Here is a 26,086-nt window from a genome sequence, read left to right as displayed (position 1 = left end):
TGGCCATGCAAGTGGAATATTCTCTCCCACCTACTATTTGCCAGCAGGGGAGTAGTTTCACAAGGTCTGAACCTGGAGGCCTAATTTGGGTGGGATGCCCTGTGATGCACCTCCTGTCGACAGAGTCTATGGACCCCACTGGACATCTTCAAGGATGAGCTCACACCTAGCAGTAGCCTGCTTGGGGGTGGGGAGGAGGGTCAAGCATGACTTTTGACAGTGGGCAAAGACCAAGTCTCAGCACCTCTACTTCCTGTGGCCTCAGCTTTTGCTGAGGACCTGGGTGATTTTGTAAGGTGGTGAAGCCAGTGGGTAGGTTTGGGGTGAGCCCTCGACTTACACTGTGTGCCTCCTCACAGGTGGTCTGGAGGAAGCTGGGGGACGCTGCCAGCACCAAGCCCTCCATCCGGCAGCACCTGTCTGGTAATCAGTTCAAGGGGCCATTGTAGGGCCGTTTCTCCATGGATGTTGACTGGCCCGGCCTGGAGTCTGAGGCCTTAGACCTGGCAGAAACTCTGGCCTAGCCACCGTCTTTCTCCGTGGTGAATTGTACATAGGACACGGCCCACCCTGGCTGCCCTGGTGTGATACTGACAGCCAGGCCGCCACCTCCTGCCTCCCTCACCAGCAAACCTTGGGAAGACAAGAAGCCGCTGCCTGCTTGCTGTAACAAGGTGGCCAGGCAGCCTGGCTCCCCATGTGAGCTCCAAGTTCCATTAGTAAGAAGCTTCTGAGACTCCAAGCCAAGGGACTGTCTGGGGAGGTGCCCTGCTCTTGGTAGAAGTCCCTCAACAAGTATTCTAACTCGCTGTCCCTTACACTGGTCAGAAGCCACCAGAGCCTGAATTGTGACACAGGTGGCGCTTTTCTGCTACCCTGACAGAGCCAGGACCTTGGGTCACGGAGCACTGGCTCCCATGTGTCCAATCCAAGGCTGGCTGGAGCTCAGGGTTCCCTGTCATCTGGGGGTCAGTGCCCAGCCACCCTGAAGCCAGCTGCTGCTCATTAGCAATCACTCCTTCAGTAACGTCTCCTTGCCCACGCCAGGCTTAGCCACTTCTTAGGTCTCTCCTGCCAGGTTTCCCTTTCTGGTTTACAGCAACATAGGAAAGTCCTGGAGAACGTCTGGGCTGAGCTCAGCATTCTCAATGGGCAGGTAGAACTGGGCCACTGCTCTGGGTCGCTGTCAGTGTGACCCCTCCTCAGCGAGCTCTGGGCCACCACCACACATGGAGGGGGACGCAGGAGCCGCCCCTGATGAGTTTTCCCTGGGAAGGAAGGGGCATGACCTGGTTCTGGCTTTAATCTGCTGTGTGGCCTTCAGCAAGCCACTCAGCTTTGCTGGGCCCACAGCGGTTCCTTTTGGCTTTGCTCACTCTAAAAGCCACCCCGGTTTGGTGGGCCTCTGTCCTCACTGAGGAACATGCTAGGCCAGCCTGTTTGTCATGCTGTCTCCTCACAGGTCACATCTGAGCCTTAGCCCCTCCCTCCAAGGGACCTGGGGGTCAAACTTGTGCTTCAGTGTGTACGTGCTCACACCTCAAACAGTGGGTGACGTACAACTGACAGGGGTGTTCTTTAACGTGGTGTGAGAACAAGGACTCAGGTGCTCTTGTGAACTGTGCAGATGCTGTCTGCAGGAGGCGCTGGCCATGCTGCTGGCGTCCCCTTACCGAGTATCTACGTCCACACTCAGCAGTTGTCCTCGTACAATGGTACTTAGAGTCCCATGCAGCAAGCCCAAAGAGCTTGTCCTTGCCTCAGGTCCCTCCCGTGTCCTGTGAGAGAGGACAGGCCAAGAAGGTGGGTGGCATCCTCGCACCCCAGCCAGCCAAGGCCCCGTAACCTTAAGTTGTTCCCGGCACCTTTGCTGCCCACACCCTTGGGTCCCACTCTCAGGGGAAAGGCCCATGGCCCTCGGTGTGCCCAGGGAGTGTTGTGCAGGGCTATCGGGAACCGGCCTACTGCTCTGGCTGTTGGCGTCACTGGGAAACTCTAGAAGGAACTGCTGTACGGTCAAGTGATAAAACTCGGAACTCCTCCTGCTGGCCTCGGGTACTGGATAATTTCTAAGTGGGCTGCTGGGCAGGCAAGACTCTTCCTGGTTCTCTTGAGGCCAAGGAACCCCAGAATAATGCTAAGGTATGTGGGCCCACACAAGGTGGGGGCCAAGTCATGAGAGTCCCAGTCAAATTGTATCAGGATAGTTTAGCCACCTCTGACATAAGCAATAAGTAAGAGCTCCTAGAATCTGAAGACTGGCCAAAAAAGAAGAGCCTAGAAACGACCTTTCTCTTTTGGAGAGGTGTGACCCTGTCCCTAATGCAGCAGAGGGTCCTGGGAATCGAACGAGAATTTCTTGTAGACCCCTCTGCTCTTGTGCAGGTTGGAACAAGCTTCATCCCGGCCCTTAGTGGTGGGTTGGTTCTCTAAGACAGTCTGTCCTATCTCAAACCTAACAGAAGCCAGCAGTGACCTGGTTGAGCCCGGGCTGGGGAGCGAAGGTTGTCTTCCAGGACCCCTCCCTTCTGGAACCTTAGCCTTGCAGTGCTGACTCCATCTCAAGCTCACAAGAGGCTTGTACTGGCTCCACCCCCCACTGTGACAGAGGTCACCCGGCCCCATCTAGGTGGCCTGGCCTTCCCTGGAGTCAGAATCTGCTGAGCACATTTCCATTCGCTTTCAACAGCCACACGCCAGTGTATAAAGACAAAGACCTTTCATTTTTCTTTCTTGACACCCACTGATTGTTATAGAGAAACTGAACGCATGGCTGCAGAGTGGCTGAGGCGTCTAGTCCATACCGTGGGGAGTCTGCTGCTTTTGGGAGGGGCTCCTGCCCTGGCCGTGTAGAGCTGGAGTCTGCGCACTTCGGCTGTTTCTACCTTCTATTGAACCACTTTGATTTGTGGAGAGAGAAAAAAAATAGAACTTTTGATAGTGTGGTAAAAGCATTGATTTGAACTATTTTAGTAAAAGGAGTAACATATAAGATTGTGACAGTGTCTACTTTGAACTAGATAATAAAGGCCTCTTTGTGAGCCTCGGAGCTCGGTGAGCAGTGCTTTCTTCCTGTGGCGAGCTGACGGTGGTGAGAGTGAAGACTCATCCTGAACAGTGAGGACTGTTATGGTCACTCTCAGGCCAGGAACAGGACGGTTTCTCTTGTGTAGCCCAGAACACCTATTCCTCCAAAGGAGGCGCAGCATTGGACAGAGAGACCGAGGCTCTTCTCAGGTCACACACGAACAGGGTAGTTTCAGAACTGAGTTTATTTGGGTAACTGACTGAAGGATTCTCATTTGTAACCAAGATGGAATTCACAGTATGTTGTTACATTCACGCTTTAAAAAATATCTCTCTATGTACAAGACTTTGCAAAGAGATGTAAACATACATTATTTTCCAAGTACACACCTCCTTTCTCCCTGGAGGGAAGGAGACAGCCACCTGGCAACCCCCCCAGATGATGTCAGAGGGCAGAGTTACAATCTACGTGAGGACTCACCTCACCTACTAGGGGCCACAGAGAGAAGCCAAAGAATGGAAGGACAGCAGCTGGACTGCAGACAGGAGGACATGGATACCAAAGTTAGTTCCCAGGAAAGTTAGGCACTGATTTCTAGAGGGCTAGTCACCCCTTACTGAAGCTATTAACTGAGCCAATGTGGCTACTTAACATCCTCACAAGTACAAAGTAACCCAGTGCAGGACACAGTGCAGCTCAGACTGGATGTGATAACAACAGGCACTGCCCAGGGTACAAGGTTCAACCCTGGGCCCAGCCCTCCCACACTGCAACTGTCTAGCATATACAAGGTACCCTGCTACCGCCCCTCAATCTACTGTTCAAGTTGGTTGAAAAACAACTGTTAAAGGAAAAAAAGGAGAAAAGGCATCGCTATCTCATCCAGGCTGCCCGTCCTAGTCCCCCAACAGGAGGCATGCCAGGTGGGGGGATGGGTGGGGGAACAGGGGGTTGCCCACCAGGAGGGACAGCTGGAGGTGGGTAGCTGGCTGGTGGCAAACCCAAGCCTGGAGGAGGATGAGGAGGGACTGCATGAGCTGGGGGCAGGCGTGGGGGTGGCGGTGGGAAATTGGGATTGTAGGTAGGGGGAGGGGGAGGATATCCTGGGGTAGGGGGAGGAATGGCGGGTGGAGGGAAGGAGGCTGGGGGTGGAGGAACAGGAGGTGGAGGTGGGTTAGGGGGGTAGACATGGGGATGGTAGGTTAGGTGAGCAGGTGGGCCATAGGCTGGGGGCAGGGCCCCATAGGAGGGCCCCTCTGTCTTCATCATGGACTGCAGGCTCTGGTATCCCTCTCCTGACATGTAGGAGCTGGTGGTAGACATCCCAGTCATGTAGCTGGAGGGTGGCGGGGGTGGAGGCCGATGTGGCAATGGTGGAGGCTGGTGCACAGGGGCCGGGTGGGCTGGGGGAGGAATCTGGACTTTGGGGAGGTCACTTGTTTCCACAGGACCAGTTGCTTCAGCCTCACCTAAGGCAGGAGCGAGGGGAGGCTTCCGGTCTGTAGAAGAAAGAGATGTCAATGCTCAGCTGGATGAATGGGTACAGTTGCTGCCCAAACTGCTTTCGAGTAGGAAGCCCTAGTACCAAGAGGACCAAGCAGCTTTTAGTTACCCCTGGCAGCTTAACTATTCATGGGCACTGGGTCAGGTACTGCTACCTCCCAAGGCCATGTTACAGTCGAGCGAGGAATGGCTACCACCTCTGTGGCCCAATAAGTCTAGAGGCCAGTAGTTCCTGCCTGTGACCCATCCAATAGGCCTTCTATACTGTCCCAGTGATGCTGGGTCCTCTCGCACACTATACCGGGCACACAAAGCATAGGCAGGCTCAGCCCAGTTCATCGCTCCTAGCACAGACAGGTGGGGACTTTCGACCAGTCTCCACTCCTAAAGCCTGAGCATGTCAAATGACAGATGACATAAAAGTCAAACAGAAACCAGCACTCCACAAAAGTGACCTTTCTGTCTCTACTAAAAGGAGAAAGATCCAGCCCACTGTCACTTCAGATCCAGAGGAGCAGCAGCACTTCTGAGACCTGTGTCCACAACAGACCACACATCTACCCATGTCTCGTAACTGAAGGTTCTACTCCCCTCAAACCTCATTGTAGGCTTTGGCTTGTGATCATGGTTAGGCCTCTGGAAAATGATCCCAGAACCCTCTTGCCCTAATCGCTATCACACATGCACTCAAAAACTGTGTCCTGGGCTGCAACAATGGCTTAGGAGTTAGGAGCACTTGTTGCTCTTGCAGAGGATCCAGTTTCCAGCATCCCACAGTAGCTCACAACTGTCTGTCCCAGGGAATCCAATGCCTATTCTAACCTCTATGGGAACCAGGCATGTATGTATGTGTTGCACACACACACATTCAAACAAAGCACCTATATACATAAAACAGTGTCCCTTCACAAGGCTGTTCAGAAGGAACACCAATCGCAGGAGAAACCTGCTGGCTACAGACACCTCCTAAAGGGAAGGGAGGTAGTTAAGAAGTTTCTAGCTCCTCGAGGAGCCCTGTGTGAAAGACTGGGCAGGTGGGCACTGGACAGTGAAGGGCCCTGCCCAAGCACCAGGGAACACTGCTTTTCACATGGCTAGAACTGCTGCCTGCTATACCCTGTTCTCACCAAGTTGAAGGTAAATTGAATTTTGGCTTGGCAACAGATATGCCAGAGGGCCTGCAGCCACCCTCCTCCTTCAATTGCTCCCATGTCACTCCATAACCACCTGGGTTGGGAATATGCTTATCCAGCTATAAGAACATGGCCGCTGGATCAGGTATAGGTGATGCCTATCTGTGATCCAAAGAGTATGAGAAACTGACGAGAAGGATTGTGATTCGAGACTAGCCTAGGCTACACAGAAGACCCTATTTCAAGAAAAACAAAAACAACCCCACTCCCAAATGAAACAAACAAACACCCTAAGTACCGTAATCCTCAGCTTTGCTTATCCAGTTCTCAGAGTACTTGCCCGTGTACTGTGCTGGGGCAGGTGTGTCACCGTGTCTGATGCAGCCACACAAGGCTCCCAATGTCCCCTAAACCTGACTGTTGACTTTACTGTTTCTCTAGGTCATAGAGCTCTGCTTCTCTCTACCACTGACTCCTCTAATCTTACAGAGACAGCTCCCACAGAATCCCAAGAACCCTGTCTGAGGGAGTGCCCAAAGCCTAGCCCACTCATCTCTTTGCTGCCACATCTCCCTGCAGAAGAGCAATGGTTGCCAGGAAACACTTTTTTCCAACCAGGCCCTTCTGGAGCGGATCTGGCTCCCAGGTACTGCCAATGTCCTAGGGCAACTGAGTGGGAATTCTTGTGCTCTGCAAGGGTAGGGACAAAACCTGAGGTACCTATAGGAGCTTGTCTTGCCTTGAGCACAGGCAGGAACAACTTGCTGACTACACTGGGCTCCCTACATGTGCCACATCCCACTCAAGCTAAGCACAGCATTGTAGACCACTCAGTGAGATGCTGTGCCTTTTAAAATGGGGACCTGGGATTGTGCTCCATGTAGACCACATTACCTCTATCCTCACAGAACTTAAGCTTCTGTCATTGTGTGTGGACAGAGAAGGCTCCTCAGCAGCTGTATGCTATAGATATATATGCGCTCCGTAGCTGGAACTAGTCATGTGCACCAACCTCCTGTCAGTATACCCAACTGTCATGGTGCAGAGCCCCTGGAACACACCAGCTCTCCCAAGCCGGTTTCTGAAGGGAAGACAGGTAAAGAAAGCTGTCTGGGAAGTCTCCCAGTCTCATGGACTGCAGAGAACTCTAGATACTTCACGTTACTCTCCAGTGACTCTGAACAATTGCTCATTCTTTATAACACACCCTAAGACATCCCACCAACAGGAAGCAGGTAAGAGACTGCAGCCTAAGAGCAACTCTGTCCAGGTCAGGATAAGCATTTTTCAGCACTTATGTTTTCTCTAAAATTCAATTACCTCATGCAACTCAGTCTTTCTGGACACAGCTGGTCAGGGTGTGCTGACGCAGCAAGTTCCCGTCATCTCCTAAACATACCTAGTTTGTGAAACTAGCAGTTTTAAAGGCTCCTTTATACAGCTACTCTGCAGAACCCTCCAAGTCATCACTCCAGTAGATGGTCCCAAAGGCCCTGGGGCAAGCAGTGTCAGTAGGCACATACCTGGAGGTGGGTGTGCTGGAGGCAATGGTGGGTGAGTAGCCTCAAGTTTGGGAATTTTAGGTGGTGGTGGTGGCTCTAAAAGGAAAGGGGGATTAAAAAGTCACTTAGACCCTCTCATATAACTGAACAGAAAAAGAGCAGACACAAGCCAGACATCACAGGAGCAGGAGCAGAGCCACCATGATCGCACCAATCCTGCTAAGACTTACAGCACAGCCCGTAGACACCTCCCCAACAGACAAGGTCAGCCAACTGCTTTGTCAGCACACTGCATTCTGTCACAAGTTCTTCAACAACTTGAATGGCAGTAAGGGCTCAGAATGCAGGCAAGCCCCACACTGCAGCATCAAGTCACCAGCTGCTGTCTGTTGGCACTGGGACGGGGAGATCTCCAGGCCCGTGGGTAGGGGAAGAACTCACAGGTTGGACAGCACCAATCCAGGTGCATAGCCTTAGGCAGATACTGTACCACTAGCTCCCACAAATGCCAGGTCACCAGACCTTAAGCAGGCAGGAAGCTCATGGTGACCTTAAGCTCCATCCTGTATGTTTCAGTGGGGCTTCTGTCCTGAAACTATAGAGCAGCTTGGCTTTGGCCCTTCTCTTGGTTTCCTTCCCACATTGTTGATCACTTTCACAGGTCTCCAACACTGGCTGGATTCTGGCCTTCACTCCAGCCTCTCCTTTCTCAGGCCAGGGACCCTCTCTGCGGTACAGGTGCACTCTTCCCTTGACTTTAGACATGGTATCACTATGCAGCCCCAGGATGGCCTTTTGAGCTCAGGGTCCTCAGACAGGACCTCCAGAGGGCTGGGATAATAGACTCAGCTTGCACAACTAACTAAACTTCTAGGCCCAGCTCTCCACTAGAACCACAGCCCTGACTACCTACTGAGACCCCGGACCCTCAAGTCAGTGTCTTTCTTGATCTCATCTCAAATCTGCTAACTGGCATCACTCCCATCTTCCTCTTCCTACAGCCAGGACAACTAAAGCTGTCTCCATGACAGCTGCCGCATACCTATATGACAGCCACACACCACTCTAGCTACCAAGTGAAAATGTACAGGCTACACTATCTCATTTATCACGACATAACACTTTATTTCAACATGTACTCCATATAAAATTCTACGCATAACTCTATGTTCTTCTCTCTTACTGCACTTGGGAGGCAGAGGCAGGTGGACCTCTGTGAGATCTATGCTAGCCTGGTCTACACAGTGAGGCTTAGGTCAGGTAGGGCTACCTAGTGAGACCTGTCTCAAAACAAAACAACAAAAAGCAAAAGCGGAAATAACCAACAAAAGCCTTGAAAATCTGCTGATTTTATGCTAACAATTCCTAGGATGACAGCCCAAGGGCTGGCCTGGCCTCAGTGGCTGCTGTGACAAGCTGTATAGCACATCCCAGATGTCCACGGTCTGTTCTGATGGCCACTGTCAAGGTGTATCAAGTCTCTTTCCATCCCTAACCATTTATCCATTCATAACTCTACTTTGAACCCTTTGTGAGGGAGCTGTCTTTGTACACTGAGATGCGTCTGCCTGTCGGGCCCACTCAGTTCTGTGTTCCCTGTGTTCCAGCTCAGTGCTCTGGCTGCTCAGACGCAGGTCCTTCCTTCAAGGTCACCGTGGGGGCAGCTTCTCTGTCTCACAAAACCACATCTGCTCATCTTGACTGCACACCCCACGTGACATGGATCACAGCCCCACAGTTTCTTATATACTCAATGCCTCTTACTGGAGCCAAAATTCATTCACCCATACTGAACTCATCATTCTCCCAGAGAGGCTGAGAAAAATACAACATTAACTTGAAGATCTCACAACGGTTTTATGAATAATTCAGTGGAATCTCAAATAAGCAACAGAAACAAGTGAAGATGCACCGTGACTCTCCAGAGCTCAGGAGACTGACACAGACAAATGGTTCTCATTTCCGGTTCTGGAGTCCTTCAAATTCTACTTCCTGCTCATTACCAGTATTAAAGCATATTAAGTAACTTGTGAAAAACCAAGGCCACCAACATTAAAAAGTGCTTCGGCTTTCTTAAGTAGCTAGAATGTGAGGCAGCAGCCTGTGTCCTCTAATGCCCACAGGCTCTCTGGCTCTTTACTCCTGTCTTCTAGGATGGACTTAATTCATTTCTCATGATAAACAGCTTTGCAAAAGTCACTCCCTCGTGACTACACGTGCACAGGTATTTCTAAGCACACTTTTACTGCCAGCAATATCTCCACTTGCTGACACCTTTTGTCAAAATACAATCTAAAAATACAGTCTGGTGAGGAGCAGAGACAACAGCACCCTTGCTGGGAGACAAAGGTAGTCATGGGCTCTAAAGTTAAGGCTGATCTGCATCTCAAAGTTTGCAGAGACAGGTGAAATTGAAGACTGCTTACCTGTGGCTTTGTTCTCTTCCTTGGGAGAAACCACCTGTTAGGAAAGGAAGCACAGCTGTGAGCGGAGGAGTGTGGGTGAAGGAGACCAGCCACAGCGGCAGAGCATGGCACCCAAAAAAGGCACACCGTGGCCCCTGCTCCCTCCCATCCCCAGAAGCCTTTAGGTCCTTGGCAAATGTGAAGCCTGGGAGCCTTCGGGTGGGGGCTCTGGAACAAATGGCCCCCTTCCCTGGTCAGACTGCTGCCATGCAGAAAATGGCGCTCCACCACCAACTTTACAAGTACTCCAGGCCACACACAAGACCAGGCAGGTCCCAACAGGGTTCAGAGGTCACTGTGGTAAGAGAGGCAGGGAAACTGCAGCAGAAGGGCAGTGTCCTCCTAGTTAACCTGGCTCCTGGATGGACAGTCTGACTAAATTTTGGTGGATTCACCTCTTTCTTTGGGCGTTCATAGAACTTTACTACTGTCAAAGTGTAATGCTGGCAACCCACTCACCACGGCGCGCTTGGCCTGTCGGGGAGGACTGGGCTGAGGGGATGGTTTCTTGGGCTGCTGTTGCTGCTGTTGCTGCTGGGCTGACTGCTGGGAGTCCTTCTGCTGAGGCTGGGCTGCTTCAGAGCCTTGAGAAGGTTGTGACTGCGGCACCTGGGGCACTTGTGGTGTGGGCTGAAGAGATGGGGGCTGCTGCAGCTGATGAGGGGTGTGGTGAGGCATCTGCTGTTTCCCTTGTGAATAAAGGTCCAGGATTTGGTGGCAGATGTCTAAATGACAGCAACATTATATTTACCACAAATCAACATTTTAAACCAAATTTGACCTAGTGAACAAAAGAATCACCTGATTCTTACAAGAACTAATAGGCAGCAATTGGATTTGGACTTTCAACATTTTGAACATTCACCCAGTCTTTGCTGTGTATAAAACAGGGCTCTATTTTTAGTTCATTAAGCTCCAAGTGTAGACAAAGGAAAATCATATTAGATAACATAATGATGCTACTGAAAAGCCAGGACAGAAGCCGGTCTGGGAAAAATCCACTCTTAAGGCTTTCCACAGGGAAAAATCAACTAGACACCAACATTCTTAAAAGGAAGCTCGGCATGCCAGGTACCTTCCAGAACATCCACAGGAACATCTTGAACAAACTGTTCCCACCATCTCCTGTACATGGGTTTGGAGGTCCACTCTTGTATTTCAAATTTGCACAAACGTCCCGCAAGATACATTACTGCGACAGCTATGATCTCTGGCTCCCACTGCAGTGACAGGGTGGTGCAGAGGCTGGATCAACAGGGAAAGAAAATGACTGTTTGGATTGTGATAGCTAACATCCATGACCAAAACAACACACAGAAACTACATGTCATATTTAGCAACTAGTCAGTTTGCTTAGTTACCTAGAAGAACCAAATGTATTGCATATTTAAAAAGGAAGTTTTTAAATACCCAAATGAGCTGCTGTAAGCCATAGTTACCGACTTGCTTTCTAAAGAGAAGAGCTGCAGCACATTTTAGAAGCTGCTGCACAACATGACAGGGAACAGGCCACGTCCTCTCTCTAGCTGCTGAGAACCCAGACAGAGCTCTGTCCGCAGATGAACCTGCATGGCTGCTCCAGCAGTCTGTAAGTCAGATTCTAGATGCTTCTCTGCAGGCCATGGAGTTCAACTGTTAGTGACTTCAGTCACGACTCACTAAGGACATTTAAAGCTCTGATCACAAGAAACAAACAGTCCTGAGCTGTCCAGCCTCTGCTCATTACGTAGTCTTCATTTCCCCTCACGTCACTAAGAGAAACCCATGTGGGTGGCCTTAAGCCAGCTCTGGGCAAGTCAGTGTCTTCTATTAGAGATGAGAGGTTTGGACTAAATGGTCCATAAACTTGAGTCATTTAAATCATCAATTCAAGCAACATCTGAACACATATACCTGTCATTTACAAATGTCCAAGCCATTTGAACCAACTTCTGAATTTTGTTTTTATCACCTAGAAATAGGGGAGAAAAAGGGCAAATTAATGGGAATAGTAGAAAATATCATTCACAGGAAGTGACAAGTAGTTACTAAAAATCTATTGTATGTCTGCACAGCAAAGAGTTTTTGTACAGAAAATGACATCAAATGCCACAGGCTCACATCCTACCTCTTGGCACTCTTTACATGACCTACCCTGAACCACCATTTATGGGAAATGTGGCTCCAAGGCTAATTTTATTAGTCTATTTAAAATCCTGACTCATTTCCCTGTCTCCTATCACTTGGCAACGGGATGACAGAACCTTTCTGCATAAAAAAAAAGCATTAACAGCTCCATTACTGAACTGTCTGAGCCATAGCCTGGGCACATGATACACAGAACTTTCTCTTGAGAAACAACCCAAGTACTGTTAAATGAAAAGACTTGATTTCAGAATGGCAAGTTTTTATGGCACTTATTCGACAAAGGAAAAGTTCTGGGTTCCAGCACCACAAACAACAACGTAACACCCACCCCGCTCCCACCTCATCACCTTTGAGCTGCTTTGCATATTTGAGCAGGAACTGGTACGGATGCTCTACTTGTAAATCAAACTTTATGGTCTGCAGTAAGATCCTCTCCAGCACCATGACTTCTTCCTGTGAACAGCAAGTGTTGGAAGAACTGACATGACCTCAGGTCTCTGCTCTTAGCTCTACTTTAGCAGGCGTCCTTTGCTCCTCCCAATTCCACTCTGTCACATGGCCCACAGCACTATCTAAGACACCCAGAAACAGGTACACAAAATAGTCATAGACAAACAAACAAACAAAAACAAGAAGCAAAACCCTTTAGAGGCATTATTATGGCAAATACACAAGCCACTTTTGAAAGCCAGACCTTTAAATTTTTATGTTTTAAAATTTATTGAGTATATTATATCATGATTTGAGTGTATGCCATGGTGTCTGGAGATCAGAGAACAAGCACTTGGCTCTGTGTATCATCTTTATATAGGTTTTGGGGATGAGTTTAGGTCTTTAGACTTGCACAATAAGCACCCTTACACACCAAGCTTTCTCAGCTGTTCCACTTTTGTTTGGGATTTTTTAAAAAAATATTTATTTACTTTATACATATAAGCACACTGTTGCTGTCTTCAGACACACCAGAAGAGGGCATCAGATCCCATTACAGATGGTTGTGAGCCACCATGTGGTTGCTGGGAATTGAACTCAGGACATCTAGAAGATCAGTCAGTGCTTCTTAACTGCTGAGCCATCTCTCCAGCCCTTGTTTGGGATTTTTGAGGCAGGGTCTCACACTAGCTCAGGCTGACTTGGAACTCACTTTGTAGCCAGGCTGGTCTCCAACAGTGATCTCTTCTGTCAGCCTCCCACTGTAGGTGTGACCCTCTCTGCCAGCTCAACCATAGATCATTAAAAACATGCAATTCCCCCCAGGACTTTCTCTGGATGCCACTGTGAGAGGAAACAAGTGGCTTCACACCTCAGGGGCCACACTGTGCGCACAGGCCTTTACATTGCCAAGATCTACTCATTCCTAAACCACTCTGAATGGTGAGCACTCTATCTGAATGGTGAGTACTCTATCTGAAATGTGAGCACTCTTATCTGGATGGTGAGCACTCTGTCTGAATGTGAGCACTCTGTCTGAATGTGAGCACTCTATCTAAATGTGAGTAACTCTATCTGAATGTGAGCACTCTGTCTGAATGTGAGCACTCTATCTGAATGTGAGCACTCTGAATGTGAGCACTCTGTCTGAATGTGAGCACTCTATCTGAATGTGAGCACTCTGTCTGAATGTGAGCACTGTCTGACTGTGAGCACTCTGTCTGAATGTGAGCACTCTGTCTGAATGTGAGCACTCTATCTGAATGTGAGCACTCTATCTGGATGGTGAGAACTCTATCTGAATGTGAGCACTCTATCTGAATGTGAGCACTCTATCTGAATGTGAGCACTCTATCTGGATGGTGAGCACTCTGTCTGAATGTGAGCACTCTGTCTGAATGTGAGCACTCTATCTGGATGGTGAGCACTCTGTCTGAATGTGAGCACTCTATCTGGATGGTGAGCACTCTGAATGTGAGCACTCTGTCTGAATGTGAGCACTCTATCTGAATGTGAGCACTCTATTTGAAATGCCACCTTAACTCTTTCTCTGTTCACCAAGCTCTCTCCTGTTGTATCACATCTAAGGGAAAGTTCCAGGAGACTTCCCCAATTTAAAGAATCTGCTGTGAGCATCTTGCTCTAGTTTCAGGTGTTCTGTTTTCTATAAGACTCACTCTTACAGAGTTGTACTGCTGTGCATAGAGTCTCCATTCTTTGTGCTCTACTCAGCAAGTGTCCTTACACAACCACTTCCTCAAGTCGGCCATCATATAGCCTGATGATGCCTAGCACTGGCAGGTCTGTGGGATTAGAGAGGAAGCCTGTTTGGCAGATGTAAGAGCTTTGTAGAGGGCTGAAAAATCTCCCATCACTAACTATTCCCCAAATACATGAACTCTGGGGAGATGAGACAGGTGTGTGGTTGTCACCCTGGAGCATTATGTCACAGAATGAGAAGCTGCCTCTGCTTTTAGTATTCCCCATCACATGGCAAATCTGCCATTTTCTACCCTAGTTTCCCAGTGTTTTCTCATGCAAGCTTCCTAATGTTTTAGGAACTTACATACTGTAGTAAAACCTCCTTTTCTTGTCTATTAGTATCATCAGTGCTTATTTTCCAGTGGCATCAGCATAGCCTCTAAATCACCTTTACCAAGTATGCCAATGGCTTCTGGGCTATGGTCTAATGGAACAGGCAGCCCCAGCTCCACTCTATGTGTTTCAGATACTCACTTAATGAGGTAATTACAGGTTGTCTGTAGACACCATTCTTTTGGGAAGCTTTCCTCAGCTATTGTTTGTCTGTGCCTATGGGTAGACAGCCCTCATAGCATCTTCTAATGACCTTTTATAGCATGTACCACAGCCCATGATTAGGTAAATGATTGTGGATTAAAATCTAGCCTGCCAGTCCATTGTACAATCTACTACAGCAAAGACAAGACCCTATTTTGCAAAGTGTTTTATGTCTAGTGCTTAAAATAAAGGTTGAAACGAGCATCCTACGGAATATGGAGAAAGTCAGTATTGCTGGGAAAAGAAGTTAAAGCAAAGCTAGTATAGGAAGTCTGCCTGCTCACTCTTTCATTTTTCTTGAATACTTATACTGCCAAAATAATTGCTTCAAATCTGCCCAGGGAAAATGTCTCCCATGACATCTCTGACAGACATGAAGAGGCCACACTGCTCACTTGGCCCTTTTCCTATTTATGGTACTGAGGGTAAAGGGGAGCTCCTCTCTAAAGCACCCCAGAACAGTACACACTAGCTGCTGTTCATGAGTCTTTTGCCTCAAAGTGGTCCAAGATCTGTGTGACTTCCTATCCCTAGCCCATCTTAGTTACAAGGATCGCATGCTCTGTAGAAAAGGCTTGGCATAAGCACAGGTCTAGCATGGCTGATCAAATCAAGAACATAAAATCTCATTCTGTAGAAACCAGAAATCCATGGACATGGAAAACATTATTCATGGACATATTCTTTAAAAAATAAAACTGCATTTCTGATTCTTGTTAATGTAAGCTTCAATTAGGTTCAAATGTTTATACACAAGGAAGTATATATAATTAAATTTGGGGTCAGAATGACCCACAGTGACAACCCTTACAAGCGTTAGCGTTAGTCACAGCCACAATATGCACACAAGTATTCTGGACCCTTGTTCTTTTGAGAAAAGACAGTTGTTATGAGATAGCTCAGTGGGTGAGGGTGCTTGCTATGAAGCCCAACAACCTGAGTTTAACTGGCATCTACATGCACACTGTGGTACTCGCCTGATCCTCACCCTACTCCAATAAATACACACAACTTGGAAAAAAAGACCATGAAAGGTATCAAGCATTGAAGCTCTAGCCTTGTTTGAATTAATGTTTTGAATTTCTCCTTTAGCATTAATTTGTCCTTTATTCAATAAGCATCATCAATATCTTTGACTAGACAAACAGTCTCTGTCTGAGGAGGGAAAGGGTCATCGGCATGATTATTTGGTAAAAGTCTATGCAATGAACAAAAAATTAAACTTGCACAAAGGGTTTTCAGGACCAAGCAAGTATACAGTACCACACTCTGATAGTGGATACCTATAAAACCAACGCTTGAACCTTGAATACAGGACTGGGTAGTGAGGATGTGTCAACTCTAATAAAACTTGCACCCTGTCAGTGCTGACAGCAGGAGAACCTGTATGTTGTAAGGAAGGCACATACTAACTCTTGGTACACTCTCTTGATTTGGCTAAAATTGATCTAAAAAAATAAACCTCTGGCTGGCCATTGTGGTTCGTGCCTATAATTCCAGCACCTGGCAGGTAGACTGAAGCTGGAAGATCAGGGGTTTAAGATCATGCATGGCCAGACCCTGGTTCTAATTAAAAAACAAGACCAGAACACTTTGGGAAAAAGTCATTTCAAGTAACTTAACGGTAACGTTGTGAAGGTGACTAGCAAGTGCTGTGAGGGTTAGACAGGGGCATTAGGTGGGGGTGGAGGGAGAGGAAAACTGCTGCCTATCCCGGAAGTGGCACTGTTATTCAATAAAAACATGTAGTTATCGTAACATCACTTACTGAAACTGGCAGAGCTAGGAGAGGCCAAGACAAAGAGTTTGACCAGTACCAGTCTGTGGAGAGCTAAAACTGTCAAACATGGTTTCTTCCAGTTTCTTAAGAAGCAAAGACAGAGTGATCAGACTCAGCAGGTTAAGGTTCTGCTTTTAAGCCGGACCATCTGGGTCTGAATTCCAGTATTCCAGTAATGGATGGAGAGAACCAACTCTCTCAAGTTGTCTTCTGACCTCTACAGGCATTCATGTGAAACAAATAGAAAATGAACAAAGAAGCAAATGCAACAGTGCTCGTCTTGAGCCAGAAACAAGCCAGCTGGGAATGGGAGTCAGCCGAATGTAGGGATGTGCTGCCGTTCCCTCGGGCGCTGTCCAGCACATCAGGAATACTTGGGCAAGCCTAGGCCATAAGACCTCCCCTTACAAAGTCAGGGAGGCTTTTCCCTAAGGCCCCCTCTCAGAAACCCAAGAACCAGCAGGCACAGTAGAGCCCTTGCTAGCACTCCAGGCGGTAAGATCTGAAAGCAGGAGATAGGGTTCTTACCTTTGGGTCATCTCCAAACTGGCCGAACTGGACATCATTTAATAAACTACGAGCTGTTTTGATGATATCTTTACACTTTTTTGGCGTTTCCTCTACTTTCCCAGCCAGAAAGAGACAACAAGCTCCTGTGACCTAAAAGAAGAATAAATGTTCTTAACTAGTTAGCGGAGAACCCATGGGGACAACACAAGAATGTTTTGACCTTTATAGCTAGCCAGGCTGCAGTCTCCTATCCTAAGTTCAGTTGCAAATATCCTAAAAGCCTGAGGGACTGAGAGACATGTTACATCCCTAAAATGAGTGGCTCTGTAAACCAGTTAAAATTCAGTCTTCAGTTGTGGGGCATTCATATGCTTCATTTTAGCACTTGCCCAGCATGCATGACACCCTAGGTTTGAGTCCTGGCCTGCAACAAAATGAAGAAAAATGATTTCTCTAAGGTTACTGACTGTCATAAAACAAAGAAAAGAGCCAAAGAAATAAAGTCCTGGGATCAAGTTCCTCTTCCTCCTGCTCTACAAACAGCAAGTCCAATCTATTAGTCCATACTTCCTGTCCTCCCTGCTATGACCTAATGTGTGAACCCTGCTCTGTCCCCCAAGTTACATACTGAAACTAATCCCCAGAAAGGGAGGACTACTGTCTTCTGAAAGAGGCCTGAAGGAGTCTACACTTCCCTACCACTACAGAAGGACACAAGAAGGCACACTTCCTATGAAGAACGGGCTCTTATCAAACACTCCATCAGACAGTGCCTCGAACTTCTAACTTCCAGGACTGACAGGAATTATGTTTCTGTTATAATTACCTAGTCTAAAGTTTTCTGTTACAGCAACAAAGAACCAAGCCAGAGTCTTCCAGTTGCTTCTGCGTCTCTTTAAGTCCACATAGCACAGTGGTCATACAATTCTAATTGCACTCTGATAATGGCTAAAGTTGACACTGACCCTGTCCTTTAAGAACCTCACAGGCCATGGAGGAAAACGGGTATTAGAAGCTTACTCAGGTACTAAAGGTCTGACTCAGCTCACCTTTCTACCCAGGGCCTTTTTTTTACATGTATCAGTATTTTGCCTGCAAGTCTGTATGTACAACATGTGAATGCAGGTGCCCTTGGAAGGCAGAAGAGGGAGTCATATTTCCTGAAACTGGAATTACAGGTGCTGGGAACTGAGATGGGGTCCTCTGTAAGAACAGCATGTATTCCTTGCAAGCCAAGTGGAGTTCCCTATTGGCTTGTCATTATGCTGTATGCCTCCTCTGCATCTGCGTAAGCCATTTCTTCTGGACCGTTGTCCTAGCCCATCTCAGCCCCTGAGCACTGGAAACTTAGCTTTCTCCCAGAACTCTCTCCCGTGCATGGGCTGCTTCCTAGAAATAATTAATATTCCCCTTGAGTATCATAGCCCTGTCTGTACAACTCAGTTATGGTCATATTTAAACCCAAGTAGTATTATGTTGAGAAAGATAAAAACCAAGTAAACTGTTATATAAAGTATAATAAGACTGTTGTCCATACTGACTCCCCCCACAAAGAAAATGTCAACAAGGTTAATTAGAAACAACACAATTCAAAATGGAATTTGCTCATGTATAGCATATACACATAAAAACAAGCACTTTCTGGAAAATAAGATGAAAACAAGATAATTGGCTATTATCTCCAGCAAGTGGAGAGAGCAGCATGTCAAAATTTACTTACGTATCTTGGGAATTGTTTGAAGGAATGAAACATATAAAATCGGTGAAAATAAATGATTCCAGTTGCCAGGGTGTCATAGTGTCTGTCGTTCTGGTTAAGGCTTTAGCTAGGAATGGCTACAAAGATGTTCTTAGCTAATTCAGAAAGCAACAAAACAGACATCAATAAGCCCAGCCATCTAGTAAACAGAAATCTTAGGATATCTAAATTCCAGTGTCAGAGTGAGTACTGAACCTGAGCTGTGATTTACCCCCCACCGAGACGGTTTTTTTTCCCTGTGTAGCCTTGGCTGTCCTGGAACTCATTCTGTAAACCACCAGGCTTCACACTCAGAGAGGGGTCTGCCTCTGCCTCCTGAGTGCTGGGATTAAAGGTGTGGGCACTGCCACCACCACTGCAGTCCCTGCTGCTGCTGGTGCCACTACCTGGCTCAGCTTGAGCCCTGATCTCAACAGGACTGGTTTTCTCCTTAGGTGACTATTTGCCCAAAAACTGAACACACATTTAAATGATAAACCAGAGACAAGAGAATCCTGAATAGCCAATACTTAAGACCTATGCTAATGTAGATGAATGACTGCATTGTCTACAGCTTGTAGCTAATCTAATTCTTGGTGATGGAGAGTTTATTCATAACAAATCCCACAGAGATTCAGGATACAACCCCAAACGTGTGCCCACATCAAAGATGAAGCGAGCCCCCTCTCGGCGGTACCGGGCCTCAGTAGCTGGATCAAGTCCTTCAAGTTGTGAGGGTGTATGTGCCAAGTCCTTCTTATCCCAGTACCAACATGGTTTTGTGTGGTCCAGGTTTGCTGATGTGACTGAAGGGCTTGAATTTTCTTTGTTCTCCTTCATTTATTGAAGTAGCTTTGTTCTTCTCCAATGGGCCTCTGGAATGTTACAATCCTAAAAGGATTATGAATATAAATAAAAAAGACATATGTTTGGGCTCCCTAAAAATGTTAAAGATGCAAAATTTATCCGCTCCAAAGTCCATATGATACACATCCTAGTTGACTCCAGTTCTGATAAATCTGAGCTAATGGTAGTTTAGGACGGCATTCTACGTCCTCAAGTCTACAGGGTCAAAACTAAACACAAATGTGGAGGAAGCTTAAGTATACGCTACTTGCTTCCTGCCTTTCCTCAGTGCCACGCAGCCTTGCTGCTGCTTTCGATTCCATTTTGCAGCACAACCTGGACCTGTCTGACACCCTGTTATGTTCCCACATCACCCATCTCTTCCATTAGCACCTACTGGTCAGATTTCCAGGTTTTTACTTTACTTGTTTTTGCTCATGAATGTCACAGGATGGTTTAACTCACACTTATACAAATCTCTGGCCTGTAGGGAATAGGGCGGAAGTGGTCCATGAGGAAACATCTCTAGATCTTTGTTTCTTTCCCACTCAGCACTATGTTGACAGAAAATGGAAGCCAGGTGCTTATCCAAGGCCACCACAAGTCAATTCCTTGTAAAGTGGCTCAGAAGCAACATGTCTACCCTGGCAGTAGAAGAGTTCCAAATGAGGTGGTGGAATCGGGAAATCAAGTGAGCAAAAACCCAGTTTAAGGCTCAGGCCAGAGACCTACCATCATGTCTAAAGACCTACCTTCTTAAGGGTTAGTCTCACTTCTGGTGGAAGCAGAGGATTATGCTCCTGGCACCTGGCTGTTTAAAGGGAATCTAATCATTCCCTCAGCAGGAAGAATTACACAGTTGGAGACTGCATCTGTTTGAGTTCATAATATACATGTTAATGTGGGACTGACTGCTGGCTTAGCAACACAGCTAAGCCAACTCTAGAAACCAATTTACTGAAATACCACTTTCACCTCCTGACCTGGCAAATATCTAAGTTTCCCAATTTACTGCTGGCAAGGCTGGGAGAAGTTAATGGTCTCCTAAGCTGCTGGTCTGAGTACAAAATGGTACAAGTATCACAGAGAGGAAGTTGGCATTATCCAACAAGGACACATGTATTTTCCCTTTGAAACCTAGCAGTCTCACTGGTAGGAATCTTCCTAAAGATACTATTCCAAGCATTCAAACATATGTACAAAATTATTCATGGCACGGTCATTTACAAGAACAACTCATAAACATTAAAAAAAAAAAACAAAAAACAAAACAAAAAAAAAAACAAAAAACAAAAACAAAACAAAAACAAACAAAAAAAAAAAAACAGGGTCTGGAGAGATAGCTCAGTGGTTAAGATCACTAGCGGCTCTTCCAGAAGACTGGAATTCAAGTGCCAGCACTCACATGGTAGTTCACAACTGCTGAAATTCCAGTGCCAGGTATCCAAAGCACTCTTTTGGCCTCTTTGGGCACTGCATGCATGTGGTGTTCAGACATATATGCAGCAAACATTTATACACAAATACAATAAAAGTAAAATTTCAAGGGGGCTGGAGAGATGGCTCAGTGGTTAAGAGCACTGACTGCTCTTCCAAAGGTCCTGAGTTCAATTCCCAGCAACCACATGGTGGCTCACAGTCTCCTGTAATTGGATCTGATGCCCTTTTCTGGTGTGTCTTTAGACAGACCGACAGTGTATTCATTATTTTATTACATAAAATAAATAAATCTTTAAAAAATAAAATTAAAAAAGGGTTGACTGTAAAATAAAGAATAAATAACACATGAGCACACTTTATATCCATAAATAAAACAGATCCATATGCACTGATAATAGCAATTATTAAAAAAGGAACTATCTTAAAATGCTCAAATGCAGAACTCCCAAGAACTTGCCACAGTCCACTGCATGATGGGATACAGGACTGAATGAATACAGCAGTCTGCTTAGATTGTATCCTTGCCCCCCACAGGCACCACTTCTATCTGACCCTACCTTTAGATTAAACTTGTAGCTCAAGAGGTGGGGTGATTGACAGGAAACATGATGTGAAGGCTGGGCAGGCTGGCTTACACCTTTAATGCCAGCACTTAGGAGGCAGAAGTGAGGATTTCTGTGAATTTGAGGCCAGCCTAGTCTATATAGCGAATTCTAGGACAACATAGAGAGATCTTGTCTCAACAAAACAAAACTGAAACTAAAAAAGCAAAAATAAAAAAGACACATGGTTTGGGCTTCTTAAAAATGTTAATGTCACAAGAAAACAAATGTCAGGAGGGAGCACAGTAAACAGTGCAGTGTGCAAGTCTGAAGTAGATGCTAAGATGTTGCTTTTATCAAGCTATAAAAGAAAATCTCAATATTTAGGGAAATTCAAAATATGAACTGAATATAGAGGAGGATAGTAATTACTGTTATTTCTTAGGGACAAGACATTTTTATTACATTATAATCACAGGGACATACAACCAAAGCACTTCAGAGGAGGTGCCATCCAACACACCTAAACTTTGTTGAAACACAAACACATGGTGAACAAGTGCAGTGGTTTGTAAATCAAACCACTTAAATGGAATCCTAACATACAAAGGGACCATACTAGGGACCATCAAGAAGTAAGGTGCCCGAGCAACACCACGGACTGCCAGTCAGGCACTGCCCACCTCCAAGCTTGCCATATTCCTCTCCTACTTATCATCCCTAAAGACAGCCATGGGGCTGCCCTGATCTTTCAGCTTTGCCTTTAGGACTTCAGACTGGCCAAGGGAAGGGAGAGGAAGTGGGGGGAGGGAAAGGAGAAGAGGAAGAGGGAGGGGAGAGAAAATGAGAAGGAAAGGAAGGAGGGAGGGGAAGGGAGAAAGAAATCAATCAACATGGAAAGGAAAAGTTGAAGAGAGTGGAAGTAGCTCCTAAAAGAGGATCTTGGCGCAGCTGTAGCCCAGGCTGGCCCAGCACTCACAATCCTCCTGTTTCAGCCTTTCAAGTGCTAGGATTACAACTGTCTACCACTATCGCTTACATAATTTTTTCTTCCTTCTAGGCTCTCTCTACACAACCCTGGTTGTCTTGGAACTCACTATGTAGATCAGACTAGCCTCCAATTCACAGAGATCTACTTGTCTCTGTCTCTCAAGTGTTGGAACTAAAGGTGCATGTCACCAGATACCTGGCTTTTTTTAACAAACAAAAACCTGGCTTATATTATTTTATCATATATTTTAATTTAATTTTAAAATTTACTTCTGTATGTGTGAGAGTGTGAGGGGTGGTGTTCAATGAGTTAGTTGGTTGGCTATGAACCTATGATCCAGTCATGGTTCAAAATTTTGTAGTAACCATGTCGTATGTTTTTGTGGTCTCAGAATTTATCACTTTGAAACAGAATTTCAAGTTAATGGAGCCAAAGAGACAGCAAAGAACATGCAGAGTTAGCAAGTACATTAGTCAGAGCCTGACTTGCTGACTCTGCCTAAGGTACTGTTTTCTCAATCTACATTGTGTCTGTGTGTGGGCATATGCAGGTTCCAGGAGAGGTCAAAGGCTGGAGTTAACAGGTAGTTGTGAGCCACCTGAGTTTGGGTGCTAGGAACCAAACTTTAATATTCTTCAAGAGAAGCAAGCGCTTTTTTTCTTTTCTTTTAATGGCTACATTCCATAGAAAGGTTTTTGATTTTTGGTATGGGTGTTTTGTTTGCATGTATGTCTGTGTACCATGTGCTTGCCTGGTACCCATGGAAGTCCTAAGTGGGTATCAGATCTGCTGAGATTATTAGAGTTACAGACATTTGTGAGCCACCACATAGGTGCTAAGAATTGAACCTGGGTCCTCTTGAAGAGTAGCCACTGAGCCATTTCTCCAGCTCCCAGTATAGAGTCTTAGTTTCTGAAGCATTACTCTAGCAGAAAGAACCATAGTTCTTAGCTACTTGTTTCCTGTTTCAAATATCAGAGTACGCAAGACCACAACACCATAGCTTACCTCTGAAGATCTTTCCTCAGGCCAACATCAACCTGTCAATCAACAAGTCTGGGTTAGTAATATGAACACAAATCAACTCAAATGCATCCTAAGATACACATATGCTTCAAAATCCAAATGAACTTATGTTCAGCATCCTTCTATTTACAGTGGAATAAACTCTGGTATATGCACGTGTGAGGGTCTGATCCCCTGTGTGGGCATAGAGGCCAGAGGAAGCATAAACATATCTTCCTCAATCTTACATTTTGAGACAGGTTTCTCAGGGAACTCGGAGAACAGTGCTAGGTACATGGGCTGGCTGGCCAGTGATGCAGCAGGATCCGCCTGTCTCGTAGCACAGCAAGTGAGAGGTGCACCACGAGGCCTAGCTTTTTATATGGGTGCTAGAGGTCTAAACTCTGGTCTTTGTGCTTGTACAGAAAGTGCTTTATCTACAGAGCTGTCTCTCCAGACCTGCTTTTTATATGTATTTTTAAAGTTTTTCTCTATATATGTATATATGTGTTTGTGTATATCACATGTGTATAGGTGCCAGTAGTGGAAAGTGGATTCCCTGTGGCTGGGATTATAGGTTGTAGGAACTGCCTGTCATGGGTGTTCAGGAAGAAAACTCATGTGTTCTGAAAGAACAGCAAGCACTCTTAGCTGCCAAGTCATCTCTCTAGCCCTGGTTCCACCCTTTAACAAAAGGAAATGTAATCTGTATCACTTAGCTTTTTATTTCTGAAGTCTGATCATTAATCAGTTCTTACATCATTACATCAAAGAGATAACCGATCTGTACTCTAAAAGATTCTAGATGTGGATTAGCCTCTATCACAGACCTCCATTATTAACTGTATTTGTAGTACTTCTCAAAAGCTCTGAACAATTGTTACAACACTGAATGAAATTACTCTGTAACCTAAATGCTATATGATTTATCTGCTCTTAAGAATATGAATTAGACTTAACCTAACTAGCTATTGTTTAAAAATTTCTACCAAAAACAAACACAAACAAAAACAAACAAACAAAAAATCAAAACCTAAAACCAATTTTATTTATCTTTGGTAATTACTGACTTGTCACCAATTACTTATCAAACAAAAATTTTGGCAACATTAACAACTTCTTTCTCTCTCTTTCTTTTTGGGACACTACTTCTCCATGTAGCCTTGGTTGTCCTGGAACTCGCTCTGTATAACAGGCTGGCCTTGAATTCAGACAGACCTGCAAGTCTCTGCCCCCAAGTGCTGTGATTAAATATGTGAGCCGGGGCTTGAAATCACTACACTTTCATGGAATCACTCATAAAAACAAGTAATGCACAGCCACAACGGCAAGATACTGCCCAATTATCCTTTAAACAACATATATCAAGATATCACTTCAGAGTGAAGTTTGTCTTTAAAACCTAAAAAGCCAGTCTTTAGCTAAGATTCATGACACATGCCTTTTTAATTTTAACCCCAGAATTCTGGAGGCAGAGGCAGGAGTAAATCTCTGAGCTGGAGGCTAGAATAGTTTACAATGAGAGCTATACACCAGCCAGGGTTATGTAGGAAGACCTTGTCTTTAAAAAAAAAAAAAAAACAGTAGTAGCTGATTTTAAATACTGAATAACTTATAGAAAGCTGCCTTTTACTGGTAGTCCAAAGTTAAGAACACCTCCAAGTATACGCTGTGCAGGCTATACTGTTTAAACGTTTTCAGAGTAACATATAGATAGATGTATTTCCCAATCTAATAATGATCAGTTCCCCTAACCGAGCCAAACCCCATCACCCAGGAGAGGATGATGTTTGGGTAAGAACGAGTCTTACTGAGGAAGTCCCTTTTCATTCCTGGCCCTACCTTTGTTCCATGGTCCAAGAATCATGGAACACTCTCCAAAGTCAATCCTAATTAACAGAGGGATCCACAAGCCAGAGACAAGTAGGGATGACCGGGTCTGTCTGAGACAGGGTATGTGCGTGTAAGCCCCCTATTTCTTTCATCTCCTGCTAGGAATGCCCCAAATCTCAACCACTTTCCTCTGCGAGGTCGGCTTCCAGTTCTAGGCATTACTGGTGCACCCCAGAGTAGACCCTCTCCCAAAGCTCCCTCCTTTCCAACGCTGCGTCGCCTGCTAATTTCAACGTGCATCAGGAATTAGAAGGAGGGCCATGGAAGCCGGGAAGCCGGACTCTCCCAGAGAACCCAGGCAGCTGAAATATACCCTACTCGGACCACCAGGTGCGTGGAAGGTGGGCGGCGCTGCCCGCGGCCCGCTAGATACTCACCCCTCGCCTCAGGCAAAACCCTTAGCGACGTCTCTCCTTCCTGACAGCAGCCATCTTGGATATGGAATGTCGGGGGACTACGTCATTACCCTGCGTCTCCAGACGTTAATAAGCGACTGGAGGGGCGGCGAAAGTCAGGTGCTTGTCAACCAATTAGAAGAGAGTAAAGCTTAAAAAAAAAAAAAAAGAGTAACAAGTCTACAGTCACCTTTCCGACCACCCTGCGGCCCTGTGGACTGCGGTCCGTAGGGGGAGGGGAACCACTGGCATACACCCTCCTAGCCGCCCCGCCCCCTTGGCGAAAGGGAGTTCGGGAGCAACCGAACCTGTTAACGGAACTTCGGCTCGGAGGCGGAGCCAGAGCTCCGGTCGTTCAATCACAGCTCCATTATGGGTGAGATCTAACCAATCGAGTCCTCGGAAAAGACTCCTCCCTCGTTGCTGATGTCCAATGGCTGAGCAGTAACCTGGCTGTA

The 26,086-nt window shown here is 46.2% G+C and overlaps 2 protein-coding genes across 5 annotated transcripts in view; one reads left to right on the top strand and one right to left on the bottom strand.

Annotated features, from left to right (window-relative positions):
• The window catches only part of CCDC85C (coiled-coil domain containing 85C), a 66,469-nt gene extending 63,420 nt beyond the window's left edge, over positions 1-3,049 (top strand). For all 3 annotated transcript variants that reach the window (XM_080939080.1, XM_080939079.1, XM_080939078.1), the window contains one exon: positions 360-3,049. In XM_080939080.1, coding sequence (XP_080795206.1) covers positions 360-449 — 90 coding nt within the window. In that variant the 3' untranslated portion in view covers positions 450-3,049. The remainder of the gene's footprint in view (positions 1-359) is intronic.
• Positions 3,050-3,264: 215 nt separating this feature from the next.
• Positions 3,265-25,729, bottom strand: CCNK (cyclin K). 2 transcript variants are annotated; one of them, XM_080939157.1, is made up of 13 exons: positions 25,611-25,690; positions 23,344-23,375; positions 20,115-20,234; positions 19,160-19,407; positions 18,499-18,580; positions 16,797-16,928; positions 12,106-12,211; positions 11,525-11,582; positions 10,707-10,876; positions 10,091-10,356; positions 9,593-9,626; positions 7,188-7,262; positions 3,265-4,527 (listed from the first exon to the last, which is right to left on the bottom strand). In XM_080939157.1, the coding sequence occupies exons 4-13, from the start codon at positions 19,354-19,356 to the stop codon at positions 3,902-3,904; spliced, it is 1,746 nt and encodes a 581-aa protein (XP_080795283.1). In that variant the 5' UTR covers positions 19,357-19,407; positions 20,115-20,234; positions 23,344-23,375; positions 25,611-25,690; the 3' UTR covers positions 3,265-3,901. The 2 variants fall into 2 exon arrangements, with proteins under 2 accessions (XP_080795283.1, XP_080795282.1); XM_080939156.1 differs by lacking the exon at positions 20,115-20,234 and having other exon boundaries at positions 25,611-25,729.
• Between the last annotated feature and the right edge of the window lie 357 nt (positions 25,730-26,086).

Source organism: Micromys minutus (genome assembly GCF_963924665.1).
Source record: "Micromys minutus genome assembly, chromosome: 1".
NCBI lineage: Eukaryota > Metazoa > Chordata > Mammalia > Rodentia > Muridae > Micromys > Micromys minutus.
The sequence above is the reverse complement of the archived record's forward strand: the minus strand, read 5'-3'. Positions and strand labels throughout refer to the sequence as shown.